At 49.0% G+C, this 17,518-nt stretch overlaps 1 protein-coding gene across 3 annotated transcripts in view; it reads left to right on the forward strand.

Moving 5' to 3' along the window:
- The first annotated feature begins 1,089 nt into the window (after positions 1 to 1,089).
- FAM219B (family with sequence similarity 219 member B) overlaps positions 1,090 to 17,518 on the forward strand; it is a 31,875-nt gene continuing 15,446 nt past the window's right edge. Inside the window, exons 1-3 of one of the 3 annotated variants that reach the window (XM_075345596.1) lie at positions 1,090 to 1,222; positions 3,491 to 3,578; positions 17,381 to 17,465. In XM_075345596.1, coding sequence (XP_075201711.1) covers positions 1,160 to 1,222; positions 3,491 to 3,578; positions 17,381 to 17,465 — 236 coding nt within the window. In that variant the 5' untranslated portion in view covers positions 1,090 to 1,159. The remainder of the gene's footprint in view (positions 1,223 to 3,490; positions 3,579 to 17,380; positions 17,466 to 17,518) is intronic. The other 2 variants (XM_075345595.1, XM_075345598.1) reach the window with 2 other exon arrangements.

Raw genomic sequence — 17,518 nt, forward strand, 5'->3', positions numbered from 1 at the left:
CCAGCCTGAGAATACCGGGCCGCCGCTGTGTGCTTACCTCGGCTGGAAGGTAAATATGCAGCGGAGCCCACGTGTTTTGTTTTCTATATTTCCGTTTTCTTTCTATGTGTGTTCTATGTGTCTGTGTTCTATGTCTGTGATGTCTATGTGTGTGATCTGTGTGTGTTTACTCTCTGCACGGCTTCCTCTTCCTGTAATGACATCACTTCCCTGCAAACCGCAAACAGGCGATGCACATTACCGGAGGTAAACCGCGAAATACCGCAGGGAATAACGCAGGAAAACGCAGTGAACCGCACAGAATTTGCTTCCTGCGTTATTCCCTGCGGGATTTCATGATTAACATTGGAGTCAATGGAGTGAAATCCCGGAGCGATGTGCGGAAAAGAATTGACATGCACTTGTTTTTGCTGCGGGATTCCCGCAGCAAAACATGCAGCTGTCAAATTCCGCCCAGTGCACACAGGATTTTTTTTCTCCATAGGATTTGCTGGTGATTCACTGCAGAGATGTTATGAACATTTTCTGCAGCGAAACATGCAGCAAATCCGCGGCAAAATCCGGTAAGTGCGCACATAGCCTAAAAGTGGACTGCAATGCCCTGCACATGAGGTAAGAGACATGGCTAAATCAGGAGAACTATACTACATTTCTAACTGGAGGTAGTTGCGAATATTAATATGCACACTACATATTGGGATAGGCTCTTTTAAGTAAAAAAAAAAAAACAAAAAAAAAAAACCTAAGACCAAAAACCAAATAGGTTCCCTTTAACTAATAAAAAAACCCCTGTCTCTTCCTACAGCTACCACTAGAGGGGGCTAGCAGTATAGAGATTTGTGCTGCTCTCATTGGCCACTGTTTATTTCCCTGCACTGTTCAGATGGTTATCGCCCAGCAGCATATCCGCCCCTAACGGCCAAAAGAATTTGGGCTAAATATCGCTGCAGAATCGAGGAGTCTGGTACAGATCACGTGCTCAGGCCAGGCGTCCAATGAAGAGCCCCAACGTCACGCGACTCTTTGCCCGTCTCCTAAATGTCTACTACTGTCACCTTGAGAAGGCGTGGCTCTAAGTCATGTGATGAGAACAGCATGTTCCTACTGGTCAGACTCGTTCAGTCGTTTACATGGGTGGCAGCCGGCCTGAGAGAGTCGGATGGAGCCTGGTGATCGGAGTGACACCGGACAGCGCTCCTCCTCCGCCGGGGACAGTGCCCAGGTAACGCCGGGAGTGGGGCTGGGGTCGCCGTGTACGGTGCTTGGGGGTGGTCGCGTGTCTGAGGCGGTGCACCGGGAGTGGTCATGTTTCTGAGCCGGTACTGCCCCATGTCGGAGTCCTCCGCAGCTGCTGCCTCCTTATTCCTGCCCCGTTTCCTGCTGCCCCTGTGGCCGCCATCTCCCCAGCAGTTGTAGTGATCTTCGCTTTTTCTTTCTCTTTGAAAGTTTTCTCAGCAGATCTGGAAATTGTGCGATGTCATTGGGGGTTATAGCTGATCTAGTAACCCCCTCCCCACTATAGTGCCTCACTGACCCCCATCTGCCCCTCTCTACCCTGTGGTGGCCGTTCTGGGGTCCGCTGCCTGCCCATGCCCTCGACCTCCGCCGATGTGCCTACATGACCCATCCCTGGAGCTTCACCGATGGGGTCCGGAAGAATGGGGGGTTTCTAATCTGCACTTGTGAATTTTATAATTATAAGTCCAAATTCGCAGCCGTCAGATCTGAGGATTCGGGCATTTTTCCTTTAAAGGGAATCTGTCATGTGATTTTGCCGTACAATACTAATGTTGTCTATAAATATGGCTTAAGAAGACCTTTCAGTATCAGTAAGTGTTATTGCTGTAGCTTCTCCTGTTATCTTGATGAACACACTTGAGAATTCAGTGTGACATAGTAGCTAGTCAGGTGAATGTAAAAACAATTTACATATTCACTGCCCCCCCCCCCCCCATCTCTCCATGCATTCACTATCACTACTGAGAGGTGGGAGGGAGTATGGGGGGCTGCACTGCCAATTCATTTCAGATTTACTATCACTGATGCCAGCACTGAGAGGGGGGAGGGGGAGCAGGGTATATGCAGTTTACATATTCTTGACTATTTGAATGCTCTGGCGCCTACAACAAAATAACAGGAGCAGGTACAGCAATAACAGTTACTGATCTAAAGGCCACGTCACACCAGTAACACAGTAACATCGCTGCTGAGGCACAACTTGCTAGCGATGTTGCTGTGTGTGACATCCAGCAACAACCTGGCCCCTGCTGTGAGGTCGTTGGTTGTTGCTGAATGTCCTGGGCCATTTTTTAGTTGTTGCTGTCCTGCTGTGAAGCACAGATCGCTGTGTGTGACAGCGACAGAGCAACAACTGAATGTGCAGGCAGCAGGAGCCGGCTTCTGCGGACGCTGGTAACCAATGTAAATATCGGGTAACCAAGAGGCCCTTTCCTTGGTTACCCGATATTTAGCTTTCTTACCAGCGTCCGCCGCTCTCACACTGTCAGTGTCGGCTCCCTGCATACGTAGCTGCTGGTAATTAACCCGATGTGTACTCTGGCTAGGAGTGCAGGGAGCCAGCGCTAAGCGGTGTGCGCTGGTAACCAAGGTAAATATCGGGTTGATTACATGATATTTACCTTAGTTACCAAGTGCAGCATCGCTTCCACGCGTCGCTGCTGGCTGGGGGGCTGGTCGCTGGTGAGATCTGCCAGTTTGACAGCTCACCAGCAACTCATGTAGCGACGCTCCAGCGATCCCTGCCAGGTCAGGTTGCTGGTGGGATCGCTGGAGCGTCGATAAGTGTGACGGTACCTTTAAAAGGTCTGCTTAAGCCCCTTTTAAAGATAACATTAGTATTGTATCACCTGACAGATTTCCTGACAGATCATTGTCTATAATCTGTCCATTCATTGCATATGATGTGTTTCTGCCCCAGATTCCATGAGTTTTCCCAACACATCAGAGTCCTTCCAATCTTAAGCCGGTTTCACACATCCAGCATTTCGCTGCTTTGCCGGATCCGTCACACTCCAGTACAGTGCAATACAGTGCAATGGCAGCGCGACAAGCTCCGGTCACATGCTCCAGCCACATGACAGCATGTAACCAGAGGTTGCCGTGATGCCATTGCACTGTATTGCACTGTACTGGAGTGTGACGGATCCGGCAAAGCAGTGAAATGCTGGATGTGTGAAACCGGCCTTAGATAGATGTATTTTCATCTCTGCATATTATCTCAAGGGGAGATACTTTATCCCAGTCATGCAGACCCTCAGACTGATTACCCTCCCTAGGGGTCCTGCAGTGACCACTGAAGAATAAAGCCACCACATGCAATATGTACTGGGGACTTTCATGGCTGTCAGGTTTGTAGACCAGCTCTTAACAATAATATAATCTTCTAGAGTTCTCTCTGTCACATTATTCTGCTAATGAGATTAATTGAAGTAATTACTATTCATAGTGATTGTTATAATCCTCTTGACAGGGATGGATAATGGAGTCCAAGGGGCCTGGGGTGGAGAAAAAAGGCCCATATCTGATGAGCAAGGGTCCGACAATCCAGGCCAAGCTCCGTAAGTATTTACAGTTTTCTCAGATATCCGTCTTATGCTTATCCTCTAGGATCTCTGATTATGGATGAAATCAAGTAATATATCTGAAATTATATCTACACAAACGTATTCCAGCCCTCCTGGATGGCAGAGAGGGGGCTCTCCTATCAGCTGAATTGATGCCAAAGATAATAAATTTTATATATATATATATATATATATATTATAATTTATACAGTGTTTAAAATCTGGGTGTGTGCATATCTTCCCCCAAGATTCAGCAGAAACCGCTCCCTTCTTGTTCGATGAAGATATTGTACAATATTTTTTCCCGCTTTTTCTTCATTTTAGTTACAAAATGATTTTTTAAAGGAATGTGTCTCTAGAAGTTGATCTATTGTTTCATCAGGTTTTTGTGTTACTTGTTAATTTTAAAGAAATGTTGGCAATGGTTTTTTTTTCTTCTTCATATTTTTACTAGAAACACAATTTGTAATCTTGAAATTTTCTCTCTGGCCTCTGGGGCTTTTTAAAGCCAGCCATATGTATTAGATGGCCGTCTGCTGGATGATGCTTCAGCCATAGTTTGGCCGACAGCCATTTCTATCAAGTCTCCCATATACTGGAGCGCTCTCTTTGCCCAGCACAGCGCTCATGTGCTCTCCAGGAGAAAGTCTTATCTATGGGAGAACCATGCAATCGACATCTCTCCCAACCATCACTTGGTTGGCGCCTCCATACACATTAGATCAGGGGTGGGCAATTAATTTTCCCATGGGGCCGCATGAGAAATTGGGATTGGTTTAGAGGGCCGGACTAATATAATTACCGCAGTTCTACCCAATATACTACATCACTACACCCCCTCCATATACTACACCTGTAATAAACTACATCACTACACCCCCCTATACTACACCTGTATTATACTACACTCCCTCCATATACCTGTAATATACTACACCCCCATATACACCTGTATTATACTACACCACTATATAATACACCTCCGATATACTACATCATTACACCCCTATATACTACACCTGTAATATATACTACATCACTACACCCCCCTATACTACACCTGTATTATACTACACCCCCTCCATATACAACACCTGTAATAAACTACATCACTACACCCCCCTATACTACACCTGTAATATACTACACCCCTACAACCCAATATACTCCTGTATTATACTACATCACGATATAATACACTTGTAATATACTACATCACTACACCCTTATATATTACACCTGTAATATACTACATCACTATACCCCTATATATTACACCTGTAATATACTACACCCCCATATAATACACCTGTGATATACTACATCACTATACCCCCATATGCTACACCACTATATACAATACCCCCATATACTATACCCCTATATACTACACCTGTAATAAAACTACATCACTACACCCCATGTACTACACCACTATATACACAACACCATATACTACACCTGTAAAACTACACCACTACAGCCCCAGTATTAGTCACCAGTCCCCCCCATTGTCCCTCCTCAGCTTATTAGTCACTACTTACCTCTCCCTTGTTATCGTCCCCGTGCTCAGGCAGCTCTGTACAGGCCCCCCGCTGAGCTGCTCCTTCTGTTGTACGGGCCCTGGCTGTGCCGATGCTCTTCTCCGAGGGGCCCCCGCCGCTGCTTCTCTTCAGGCCCCCGCTGTGCTGCTCCTTCTCCTGCCGGGCGGGAACTTTTGAAATGACACACGCAGCGCAGCACTGACAACGTCAGAGCATGCGCGTATGTCACAGAGAAAGTGCCGGCAGTGAACAGAGGAGGGACTCCTGAGTTCTGCTGCCTGCACTGACTGTGCGGAGCTGCAGGATCTCTCCCTGCTCGGCACGCTGCAGCCCGGCTCCACTGCATCGGCTGAAGATGGGCGGGCCGGTCACAGAGAGTAAGCGGGCCGGATGTGGCACGCGGGCCGCCCCTTGCCCAGGTCTGCATTAGATTGTTGGTATAGACGGTGCCGCCGTCATTAGTCTAATGTGTATGGGGCTTCTAGACTCCTGCTTTCTGTCTTAGGCCTCAGTTCCACTTGCATTTTGCAGGGACAAGTGCAATCTGATAAAACATCAAATTGCACTCGCACCAGTGTGAAAAATGAATCGCAGTGTGCTGCGTTTGGCAACAAGTCTCGGCTTACACGCATACGTACATGTCTATGGGAGCATGTGAAACATCGCACTGCAGTGCAATGTACACAAAGACAGACAGCGGAGGAGAGGGAGAAAGTGCTCCCCACTCTCACCCCCTCTTCTCCTCAGCTGTGATCACAAGATTGGATCACAGTTGATTGACCCTCGACTGACGCCCGCAGCAGAGGGTCATTAGCATATCTCTTCCGATGCTCACATCTGAAGCTACAGTGCCTACAAGTAGTATTCAACCCCCTGCAGATTTAGCAGGTTTACACATTCGGAATTAACTTGGCATTGTGACATTTGGACTGTAGATCAGCCTGGAAGTGTGAAATGCACTGCAGCAAAAAAGAATGTTATTTATTTATTTATTTATTTATTTTTTTAAATTGTGAAAAGTTTATTCAGAGTGTCATTTATTATTCAACCCCTCAATCCACCAGAATTCTGTTTGGTTCCCCTAAAGTATTAAGAAGTATTTCAGGCACAAAGAACAATGAGCTTCACATGTTTGGATTAATTATCTCTTTTTCCAGCCTTTTCTGACTAATTAAGACCCTCCCCAAACTTGTGAACAGCACTCATACTTGGTCAACATGGGAAAGACAAAGGAGCATTCCAAGGCCATCAGAGACAAGATCGTGGAGGGTCACAAGGCTGGCAAGGGGTACAAAACCCTTTCCAAGGAGTTGGGCCTACCTGTCTCCACTGTTGGGAGCATCATCCGGAAGTGGAAGGCTTATGGAACTACTGTTAGCCTTCCACGGCCTGGACAGCCTTTGAAAGTTTCCTCCCGTGCCGAGGCCAGGCTTGTCCGAAGAGTCAAGGCTAACCCAAGGACAACAAGGAAGGAGCTCCGGGAAGATCTCATGGCAGTGGGGACATTGGTTTCAGTCAATACCATAAGTAACGTACTCCACCGCAATGGTCTCTGTTCCAGACGAGCCCATAAGGTACCTTTTACTTTCAAAGCGTCATGTCAAGGCTCATCTACAGTTTGCTCATGATCACTTGGAGGACTCTGAGACAGACTGGTTCAAGGTTCTCTGGTCTGATGAGACCAAGATCGAGATCTTTGGTGCCAACCACACACGTGACGTTTGGAGACTGGATGGCACTGCATACGACCCCAAGAATACCATCCCTACAGTCAAGCATGGTGGTGGCAGCATCATGCTGTGGGGCTGTTCCTCAGCCAAGGGGCCTGGCCATCTGGTCTGCATCCATGGGAAGATGGATAGCACGGCCTACCTGGAGATTTTGGCTAAGAACCTCCGCTCCTCCATCAAGGATCTTAAGATGGGTCGTCATTTCATCTTCCAACAAGACAACGACCCAAAGCACACAGCCAAGAAAACCAAGGCCTGGTTCAAGAGGGAAAAAATCAAGTTGTTGCAGTGGCCTAGTCAGTCTCCTGACCTTAACCCAATTGAAAACTTGTGGAAGGAGCTCAAGATTAAAGTCCACATGAGACACCCAAAGAACCTAGATAACTTTGAGAAGATCTGCATGGAGGAGTGGGCCAAGATAACTCCAGAGACCTGTGCCGGCCTGATCAGGTCTTATAAAAGACGATTATTAGCTGTAATTGCAAACAAGGGTTATTCCACAAAATGTTAAACCTAGGGGTTGAATAATAATTGACCCACACTTTTATGTTGAAAATTTATTACAATTTTAATTGAGCAACATAACTTGTTGGTTTGTAAGATTTATGCATCTGTTAATAAATCCTGCTCTTGTTTGAAGTTTGCAGGCTCTAACTTATTTGCATCTTATCAAACCTGCTAAATCTGCAGGGGGTTGAATACTACTTGTAGGCACTGTATGTGCAAGTGGAACTGAACCCATAGGCCCTGTGCCCTCCTGAAAGATTACCGCACCTGCAGCAAAAAAAACGCCGCAAACTGCACCCAAAAACTGCATGCGGTTTTGGTGTGGTTTTGCTGCGTTTTTTCCGCGGGTTGGTACCTGTGTTTTTATGCCTTCAATGCAATAAAGCAGGTTGAAAAAAAAAAAAGTGTTGTCATTTCCTTCTTCATACATAGATAGATAATGGATAGATAGATAGATACAGTAGGTAGATACCATAGGTAGGTAGGTAGGTAGATACCATAGGTAGGTAGATACATGATAGATACCATAGATAGCTGGAGGATAGATAGCCTTGTTCACAGAAGGAGGCTGCATTGAGTACTATGTCTCAGACGTCGCTGGATCAGTATGCAAGCGTCGTGGGACATCGTGTGGATTACGCCGGAGCTGGGTATTTGGGGATTTTAATAATGTGGTGAAAGGGGGGGATTTTTTTTGTGTTTTATTTCAAATAAAGGATTTTTCGGTGTCTGTTTATTTACTTTCACTTACAGATTAGTGACAGCGTGTCATAGACGCTGCCATTTCTAATCTTGGACTTAGTGGCAGCTATGGGCTGCTGCCATTAACTCCTTATTACCCCAATTGCCACCGCATCACGGCAATCAGGAAGAGCCAGTAACACGCTGGGATTGTCGCAAATGGATGCGACACTCTCGGGGCGGCGGCGGGCTGATATTCTGGGCTGCGGGGGGGGGGGGGGGCGCATTAACCATGGCCCTCACCCTCCCCAGCCTGAGAATACCAGGCCCCTGCTGTGTGCTTACCTTGGTTGGACGGTAAAAATATGGCAGAGCCCACGTTTTTTTTTTTTGTTTTTTTTTTTTTTGTTTTCTATTCTTAAAATGTACGTTTCTGATTTCTATGTGCATTATGTGTGTGTGTGTGTTTACTCTGCTCAATTTCCTTTTCCTCTCCTAGTGACATCACTTCCTTGCAAAACGCAGGGCAGTGATGATCACTATGTCCCGAAAAATGCGAAATACCGCATACTGTAAAATGAGTTTTTTTTTTTATGTGGCTCAGTAACATACTATGGTGATGGAAATGAGCTCTGGAACGATGTAAACCACAGCACTTATTGTCATTTCTAAGGGCCCTTTCACACATCAGTTTTTTGCCATCAGTCACAATCAGTTTTCTCGACGGATCTGTCGCAGATTGTGGCTAAACTGATGCGATCCATTTTTTGACGAATCCAACTAGCCGGGGGCTAAATAATAAATTAGAGCATGCTCCGTTAAAAAAAATGGAATCCGTCCCCGGATAGGCTTCGATTCTACCAAACGACGGACGGCGACGGATCCATCGCTGTCCGTTTTTTTTTTCGACGTACACAAAGTTACTTTGGCCGTTGTCTCCGTCTGACGGACAAACATGAGGCCATACGTCGCTAATACAAGTCGATGAGAAAGAAGGGAATTTTGTTTACTTACCGTAAATTCCTTTTCTTCTAGCTCCTATTGGGAGACCCAGACAATTAGGGTGTATAGCTTCTGCCTCCGGAGGCCACACAAAGTATTACACTTTAAAAAGTGTAACCCCTCCCCTCTGCCTATACACCCTCCCGTGCATCACGGGCTCCTCAGTTTTGGTGCAAAAGCAGGAAGGAGGAAACTTATAAATTGGTCTAAGGTAAATTCAATCCGAAGGATGTTCGGAGAACTGAAAACCATGAACCAAAAGAACAATTCAACATGAACAACATGTGTACACAAAGGAACAACCAGCCCGAAGGGCACAGGGGCGGGTGCTGGGTCTCCCAATAGGAGCTAGAAGAAAAGGAATTTACGGTAAGTAAACAAAATTTCCTTCTTCTTTGTCGCTCCATTGGGAGACCCAGACAATTGGGACGTCCAAAAGCAGTCCCTGGGTGGGTAAAAGAATACCTCAATAACAAGAGCCGAAACGGCCCCCTCTTACAGGTGGGCAACCACCGCCTGAAGGACTCGCCTACCTAGACTGGCGTCTGCCGAAGCATAGGTATGCACCTGATAGTGTTTCGTGAAAGTGTGCAGACTAGACCAGGTAGCTGCCTGACACACCTGCTGAGCCGTAGCCCGGTGCCGCAATGCCCAGGACGCACCCACGGCTCTGGTAGAATGGGCTTTCAGCCCTGAAGGAAGCGGAAGCCCAGAAGAACGGTAGGCTTCAAGAATCGGTTCCTTGATCCACCGAGTCAAGGTTGACTTGGAAGCCTGCGAACCCTTACGCTGGCCAGCGACAAGGACAAAGAGCGCATCTGAACGGCGCAGGGGCGCCGTGCAAGACACGTAGAACCGGAGTGCCCTCACTAGATCTAATGAGTGCAAATCCTTTTCACATTGGTGAATTGGATTAGGGCAAAATGAAGGTAAGGAGATATCCTGATTGAGATGAAAAGGAGATACCACCTTAGGGAGAAATTCCGGGACAGGACGCAGAACCACCTTATCCTGGTGAAAAACCAGGAAGGGGGCTTTGCATGACAGCGCTGCAAGCTCCGACACTCTTCGGAGTGAGGTAACTGCCACTAGAAATGCCACCTTCTGCGAAAGACGTGAAAAAGAAACATCCCGCAGCGGCTCGAAAGGTGGTTTCTGAAGAGCCGTTAGCACCCTGTTAAGGTCCCAGGGTTCCAGCGGACGCTTGTAAGGTGGGACTATGTGGCAAACTCCCTGCAGGAACGTGCGGACCTGCGGAAGCCTGGCCAGGCGCTTTTGAAAAAATACGGAGAGCGCCGATACTTGTCCCTTGAGAGAGCCGAGTGACAAACCCTTGTCCATTCCGGATTGAAGGAATGAAAGAAAAGTGGGTAAGGCAAACGGCCAGGGAGTAAACCCATTATCAGAGCACCAGGATAAGAAGATCCGCCAAGATCTGTAATAGATCTTGGCGGACGTTGGTTTCCTGGCCTGTCTCATAGTGGCAATGACATCCTGAGATAATCCTGAAGACGCTAGGAGCCAGGACTCAATGGCCACACAGTCAGGTTGAGGGCCACAGAATTCAGATGGAAATGGCCCTTGCGACAGCAAGTCTGGGCGGTCTGGAAGCGCCCACGGTTGACCCACCGTGAGATGCCACAGATCCGGGTACCACGATCGCCTCGGCCAATCTGGAGCGACGAGAATGGCGCGACGACAGTCGGACCTGATCTTGCGTAACACTCTGGGCAGCATCGCCAGAGGAGGAAATACATAAGGCAGTCGAAACTGCGACCAATCCTGAACTAATGCGTCCGCCGCTAGAGCTCTGTGATCTTGGGAACGGGCCATGAATGCCGGGACTTTCTTGTTGTGTCGTGACGCCATGAGATCGACGTCCGGCGTTCCCCAGCGGCGACAGATCTCTCGAAACACGTCTGGGTGAAGAGACCATTCCCCCGCGTCCATGCCCTGACGACTGAGAAAATCTGCTTCCCAGTTTTCTACGCCCGGGATGTAAACTGCGGAGATCGTGGAGGCTGTGGCTTCCACCCACTGCAGAATCCGCCTGACTTCCTGGAAGGCCTGACGACTGCGCGTGCCGCCCTGGTGGTTGATGTATGCGACGGCAGTGGCGTTGTCCGACTGTATACGGATCTGTCTGCCCTCCAGCCACCGATGGAAAGCCAATAGGGCTAGATACACTGCCCTTATCTCCAGAACATTGATCTGAAGGGAAGACTCTACCGGAGTCCAGGTTCCCTGAGCCCTGTGGTGGAGGAAAACCGCTCCCCACCCTGACAGGCTCGCGTCCATGGTGACCAGAGCCCAGGTTGGGGGTAGGAAGGATTTTCCTTGCGATAGAGAATTGGGAAGGAGCCACCACTGAAGAGACGTCTTGGTTGCAAGGGACAGAAAGACGTTCCTGTCGAGGGAAGTCGACCTCCTGTCCCATTTGCGGAGAATGTCCCATTGGAGTGGCCGCAGATGGAATTGCGCGAACGGCACTGCCTCCATCGCTGCCACCATCTTCCCCAGGAAGTGCATGATGCGCCTCAATGGGTGTGACTGACCCCGAAGAAGATAATGCACCCCTGCTTGCAGAGAAAGCTGTTTGTCCAGCGGTAGCTTGACTACCGCTGACTGTGTATGAAACTCCATCCCGAGGTAAGTCAGTGATTGGGTCGGTGTCAACTTGGATTTTGGGAAGTTGATTATCCACCCGAACTGCTGGAGAGTCGCCAGAGCGACGGTAAGGCTGTGTTGACACGCCACCCGAGAAGGTGCCCTGACTAGGAGATCGTCTAAGTAGGGAATCACCGAGTGGCCCTGAGAGTGTAGGACCGCCACAACGGATGCCATGACTTTGGTGAACACCCGTGGGGCTGTCGCCAGGCCGAAAGGCAATGCCACGAACTGGAGGTGTTCGTCCCCGATGGCGAAACGCAAGAAGCGTTGATGTTCGGGTGCGATCGGCACATGGAGATAAGCATCTTTGATGTCGATCGATGCTAGGAAGTCTCCTTGTGACATCGAGGCGATGACAGAGCGGAGAGATTCCATCCGAAACCGTCTGGTGCTCACATGTCTGTTGAGTAGTTTGAGGTCCAGAACGGGACGGAATGATCCGTCCTTCTTTGGCACCACGAACAAGTTGGAGTAAAAGCCGCAACAATGTTCCTGAAGGGGAACAGGGATCACGACTCCTTCTGTCTTCAGAGCGTCCACTGCCTGAAAAAGTGCGTCGGCCCGAGCGGGGGGCGGAGAGGTTCTGAAGAAACGAGTCGGAGGACGAGAGCTGAACTCTATCCTGTAACCGTGAGACAGAATGTCTCTCACCCATCGGTCTTGAACATGTGGCCACCAGGCGTCGCAAAAGCGGGAGAGCCTGCCACTGACCAAGGATGCGGTTCGGGGATGCCGAGAGTCATGAGGAGGCCGCCTTGGAGGCAGTGCCTCCGGCGGCCTTTTGGGGCGTGACTTAGACCGCCACGCATAGGAGTTCCTCTGGCCTTTCTCCGGCCTGCTGGACGAAGAGGATTGGGACTTGGCGGAGGGACGAAAGGACCGAAACCTCGATTGAATTTTCCGTTGCTGAGGTCTCTTAGGTTTGGACTGGGGTAAGGAGGAGTCCTTTCCCTTGGATTCCTTAATAATCTCATCCAATCGTACGCCAAACAATCGGTCGCCAGAAAACGGCAAACCGGTTAAGAACCTCTTGGAGGCAGAGTCTGCCTTCCATTCGCGCAGCCACATGGCCCTGCGGACTGCCACAGAATTAGCGGATGCCACCGCTGTACGGCTAGCAGAGTCTAGGACTGCGTTCATGGCGTAGGAAGAAAAAGCTGACGCTTGAGAAGTCAGAGACGCAACCTGCGGAGCAGAATTACGTGTTACTGCATTAATCTCAGCCAGACAAGCTGAGATAGCTTGGAGTGCCCACACGGCTGCAAAGGCCGGGGCAAAAGACGCGCCCGTGGCTTCATAGATGGATTTCACCAGGATCTCTATCTGCCTGTCAGTGGCATCTTTTAGCGATGAGCCATCTGCCACCGATACCACAGATCTAGCCACCAATCTAGAGACTGGAGGATTCAGTAAGGCGCTTAGTAATGCGCTTGTCCGGAACCGCTCTGGGCTTCTGGACAGCATCTCTGAAGTTAGAGTGATCGAAAAACGCACTCCGTGTACGTTTGGGGAACCGAAACTGGTGTTTCTCCTGCTGAGAAGCCGACTCCTCTACAGGTGGAGGCGGGGGAGACAGATCTAACACCTGGTTGATGGACGAGATAAGATCATTTACTAAGGCGTCCCCTTCAGGTGTATCAAGATTGAGGGCAACGTCAGGTTCAGAGCCCTGAGCTGCGACGTCCGCCTCGTCCTCCAGAGAGTCCTCAAGCTGGGAACCCGAGCAGCGTGAAGAAGTCGGGGAAGCTTCCCAGCGAGCCCGCTTAGCCGGTCTGGGACTGTGGTCCGGGCAGGAGTCCTCCGCGTGGGACCTAGGGCCCAACCTGGGAGCGCGCTGCGGCGCGGACCGAGAGGGGCCTGGAGGCGACGATCCAACAGGGACCGGGGCCTGTGTAAGGACCGGTCTGGACTGCAAAGCTTCTAGCAGCTTGGCAGACCATTTGTCCATAGACTGAGCCATGGATTGTGAAAGTGACTCGGAGAGTTTCTCAGCAAAAGCAGCAAACTCTGTCCCTGCCGCCTGGACAGGGGGAGCAGGGGGGTCTACCTGAGCCGAGGGGCCCACTAGTGACCGAGGCTCCGGCTGAGCAAGCGAAACAGGGGCCGAGCATTGCTCACAGTGAGGGTAGGTGGAACCCGCAGGTAACATAGCCCCACAAGAGTACAGGTCGCAAAAAAACCCTGTGCCTTAGCACCTTTGCTCCTTGTGGACGACATGCTGTTGTCTCCTAGGAGAGTGATCACTGAGGATATATGGGAAAGGGTATACAGCCCGACTAATATATATATATCTATTCCGGCACCCTATGGGGGACCAGCACCGGGTGACCGGTGTGGCTTACCGACCGCTAATAAGCGGAGTGTGTGTCCTCCAGATTCCCTGCCTTAGGTCTCCCAGAGCTGCAGAGCTCTTCCCTGATAATCCTCCACCGGCAGAATGCCAAAAACATGGCTGCCAGAGCTTTCAGGGGAGGAGTGGAGCCGTGGGCGGTGCTAGAAAAAGTGCGGGAATCTGGGGTCCCCACAGTGATCAGTGAGGGGGGAGGAAACATACAGGATGCTCCGGCCCTCACATCCGACGTCAGGTCGGCAGTCCCGCCCTTACCCCTGACAGGCAGGCCCGGGGGCGGGATTTTTGCTACTAGGCCGCGATGAAGCCGGGGACTAAGTTTAAGACCGCGGCCGACAAGCAGGTGCGGTCGTCGCGGAAGTCCGCCGGTCTTCACAAATCAGCAGCTGCTGCAGCGTCCGGGAAGAAGGCGCTCCATGCACAGTCCCCATGGGGACACAGAGTACCTTAGAGATGCAGGGCCCGGTCCCTGAGGATGAATAGACTCCTGTCCGGCAGATTCCCACAGGGGCTGCGGAGGGAGCCCGGTCCCAGTGAATGGATGACCGGTCAGGATCCCACTTCTCCCAGAGCCACTAAGGGATGGTGAAGGAAAACGGCATGAGGCTCCGGCCTTTGTACCCGCAATGGGTACCTCAACCTTAACAGCACCGCCGACATAGTGGGGTGAGAAGGGAACATGCCGGGGGCCCCGTGGGGGTCCTCTTTTCTTCCAACCGATATAACTAATTTGAGAATGCATGAGTGGATGTGTGCCTCCTTCCACACAAAGCATAAAACTGAGGAGCCCGTGATGCACGGGAGGGTGTATAGGCAGAGGGGAGGGGTTACACTTTTTAAAGTGTAATACTTTGTGTGGCCTCCGGAGGCAGAAGCTATACACCCTAATTGTCTGGGTCTCCCAATGGAGCGACAAAGAAAAAACGGATCCAGCTGCATCAGTCGTGGGATCTTCTTTTTTTTTTTTTTTTTTTTCCCAAAATTCAACGGATTGTGACTGATGGCAAAAAACTGATGTGTGAAAGTGGCCTTACCCGTACATCTCCACCCCCTGTCCCTTGGATTGGCAGGTTTGACTTTACAGAAGCCGAAGGAGGGTGGAAATAGAAGAGGAATCAAGCAGTTGACAAGGTGCTCTTAAAAGGACCTTTCAACAGTTTAAGCCATGTTAAATTGGCCACATTATGGAGTAGTAGCTGGAGAGCTGAATAAGACGTTTTTTATTTATTAATTTCTCTTCTCTGTTGCAGTGATGTTAGCAAAATTTAGAATCTAAACTTTTGTAACAAAGACCAAGGGTATGTTATTGGAGATTAATCTCAGTAGGTGTTTTTTTCCCTGCATGACGTTGACCAATCATACAGGGGACATTATGCAGGGTGAAAAAAAACTTGCTCCAAGAGAATGTCAGACCTGGCTTTTATCTGTGTGAGATCTAATGACACACATCTCTGCTCTCCTCAGTGATATCACTGCCAGCATCTACTGTGGTGACAAGCAGGACAGGAGCGTATAGCAGCGCTGTGTGTAATTACAAAACACCACCTGCATCTGCAGCTTTCATCCTACGGCACTGTCTGCTCTATTCTCCCTCCACACTGACAGTGCCTTTGGATAAAGGCTGCAGAAGTGTTTGTAATAACACCGCTCTGCTGTGCTGCCCTCTCTTTCCCTGCTTGCTATCATAGTAGTTGCCAGCAGTGAGATCAGTGAGCAGAGCAGGGCTGTGTGTCATTACATGTCTCACATGGAGAGAGTCGGGTACGACATTCTCAGGGTCATGTTATATTCTCTTCTCCTGCATAATACCTCTGCCTAATGATTTTGTCAACGTCATCGAGGGTAAAAAAAAAAATAAAACCCTTGTAAACAAATTTCTAACGTCCCTTTGGTTAAAAGGGAAATTAGAATCTAAACTTTACTAGTTAATGTCTATAAAAAAAATGATGAGAGAAAAAAAAATGAAAAACTATTTCTAAGAGGTTGCCAGATAACAACATACTCATACTGGTGAAAGGTCCTCTGTTCATGTATGGCTGTGCCAAGGGGGTACTAAGCATCTCTACTTGGTCTGAACCTTCAGACTGTGCTGATGACTGGTTCCAGCCTTCGTACCACCGAGGTGAAGAACAATGCTGGTCTCCATTCCTAGTTTTCATACAATGCATTATTTGTGAGTTTGATATATAGAATCTCCTTAGATACAAATGTTTAAAGGGAACATGTCACCACTTTTTTGGTCTATAAGCTGCGGCCACCAACACAGAGCTCTTGTATACAGTATTCTAACATGCTGTATATAAGAGCCCAGGCCGGGGGTATAAACTAAAAAACACTTTATAATACTTACCTAACGGTCGCTCGGTTGGCCAGATGGGCGTCTCCGTTCTCTGGTGCCGGCGTGCCTCTTTCGGCCACCTTCGTCCTCCTTCTCTAGCCGCGTTGCATGACGCGTCTGACGTCATCCACACTCGCCGGCATTCAGGTCCTGAGCAGGGCAGATCAAAGTATTGTAGTGGGCCTGCGCAGGAGCGGCGAGTGTGTATGACGTAGCCTCATCATGCACCCAGGCTTCAGAAAGAGGACGAAGGTGGCCGAAAGAGCCAATACCGGAGACCGGTGACGCATATCTGGCCAACCGAGCGACCATTAGGTAAGTATTATAAAGTGTTTGTTCTCACAGTGGACTGGGCTCTTATATACAGCATGTTAGAGTGCTGTATATAAGAGCCTAGGTGGTGGTGGCCACAGCTTATAGCCAAGAAAGTGGTGACAGGTTCCCTTTAAAAACTTTAGAGCAATATTTATACCATATAAAGTGATGATACATTATAAAGAGCTGGCTGAGATCTCTAGTCTGAAGCAGAGGCCTCTCCCCACACTGCACCCTGGGCATAACGAGCATTCCTCAGGGGACATAAATGACACTTGTAGGACACCGCAGAATACAGATTCCCATAGAGTGTCATAGTTACACAACCATATGTCGGGCAATACATGAACTCTCAGGTATATAAACCTTGCGTATTCAATAACGCACACTTCCTAGAAACTAATTAGAACACCCATAATTTTATTTTTTATATGCTATGGGTTGTGCTGCTTGTCGTCCATCCCTGACTACGTCAGACAGGTTGTAGGAACTGGTCTTTCTGGGATCAGTCTGACAGCCGTAGGATTGTAGCTCTTAGTAAACAGAGGGCTTGAGTTAAAGGAGAGGATGTTAGATTTTCGGATTGATTCGGCATTGCTGGAAATACTTGCTGAAGCCCTCTTGTTTGCTGGACATATCACTGAGTTTTCTCCTTCCAGAAAGGCAGCGAGACTTGGCACGGGCAGCTCTCAGGAAAAAAGGAATGCTTGCAGGGACAGGGAAATTGAAGGCTGCACCTAAAAGGTAGGGCCTGCTGAACAATGGCTATTACATAGAGCTGTCAGTCATGTGTGTCC

The sequence above is a fragment of the Anomaloglossus baeobatrachus genome, chromosome 4, assembly GCF_048569485.1.
Source record: "Anomaloglossus baeobatrachus isolate aAnoBae1 chromosome 4, aAnoBae1.hap1, whole genome shotgun sequence".
NCBI lineage: Eukaryota > Metazoa > Chordata > Amphibia > Anura > Aromobatidae > Anomaloglossus > Anomaloglossus baeobatrachus.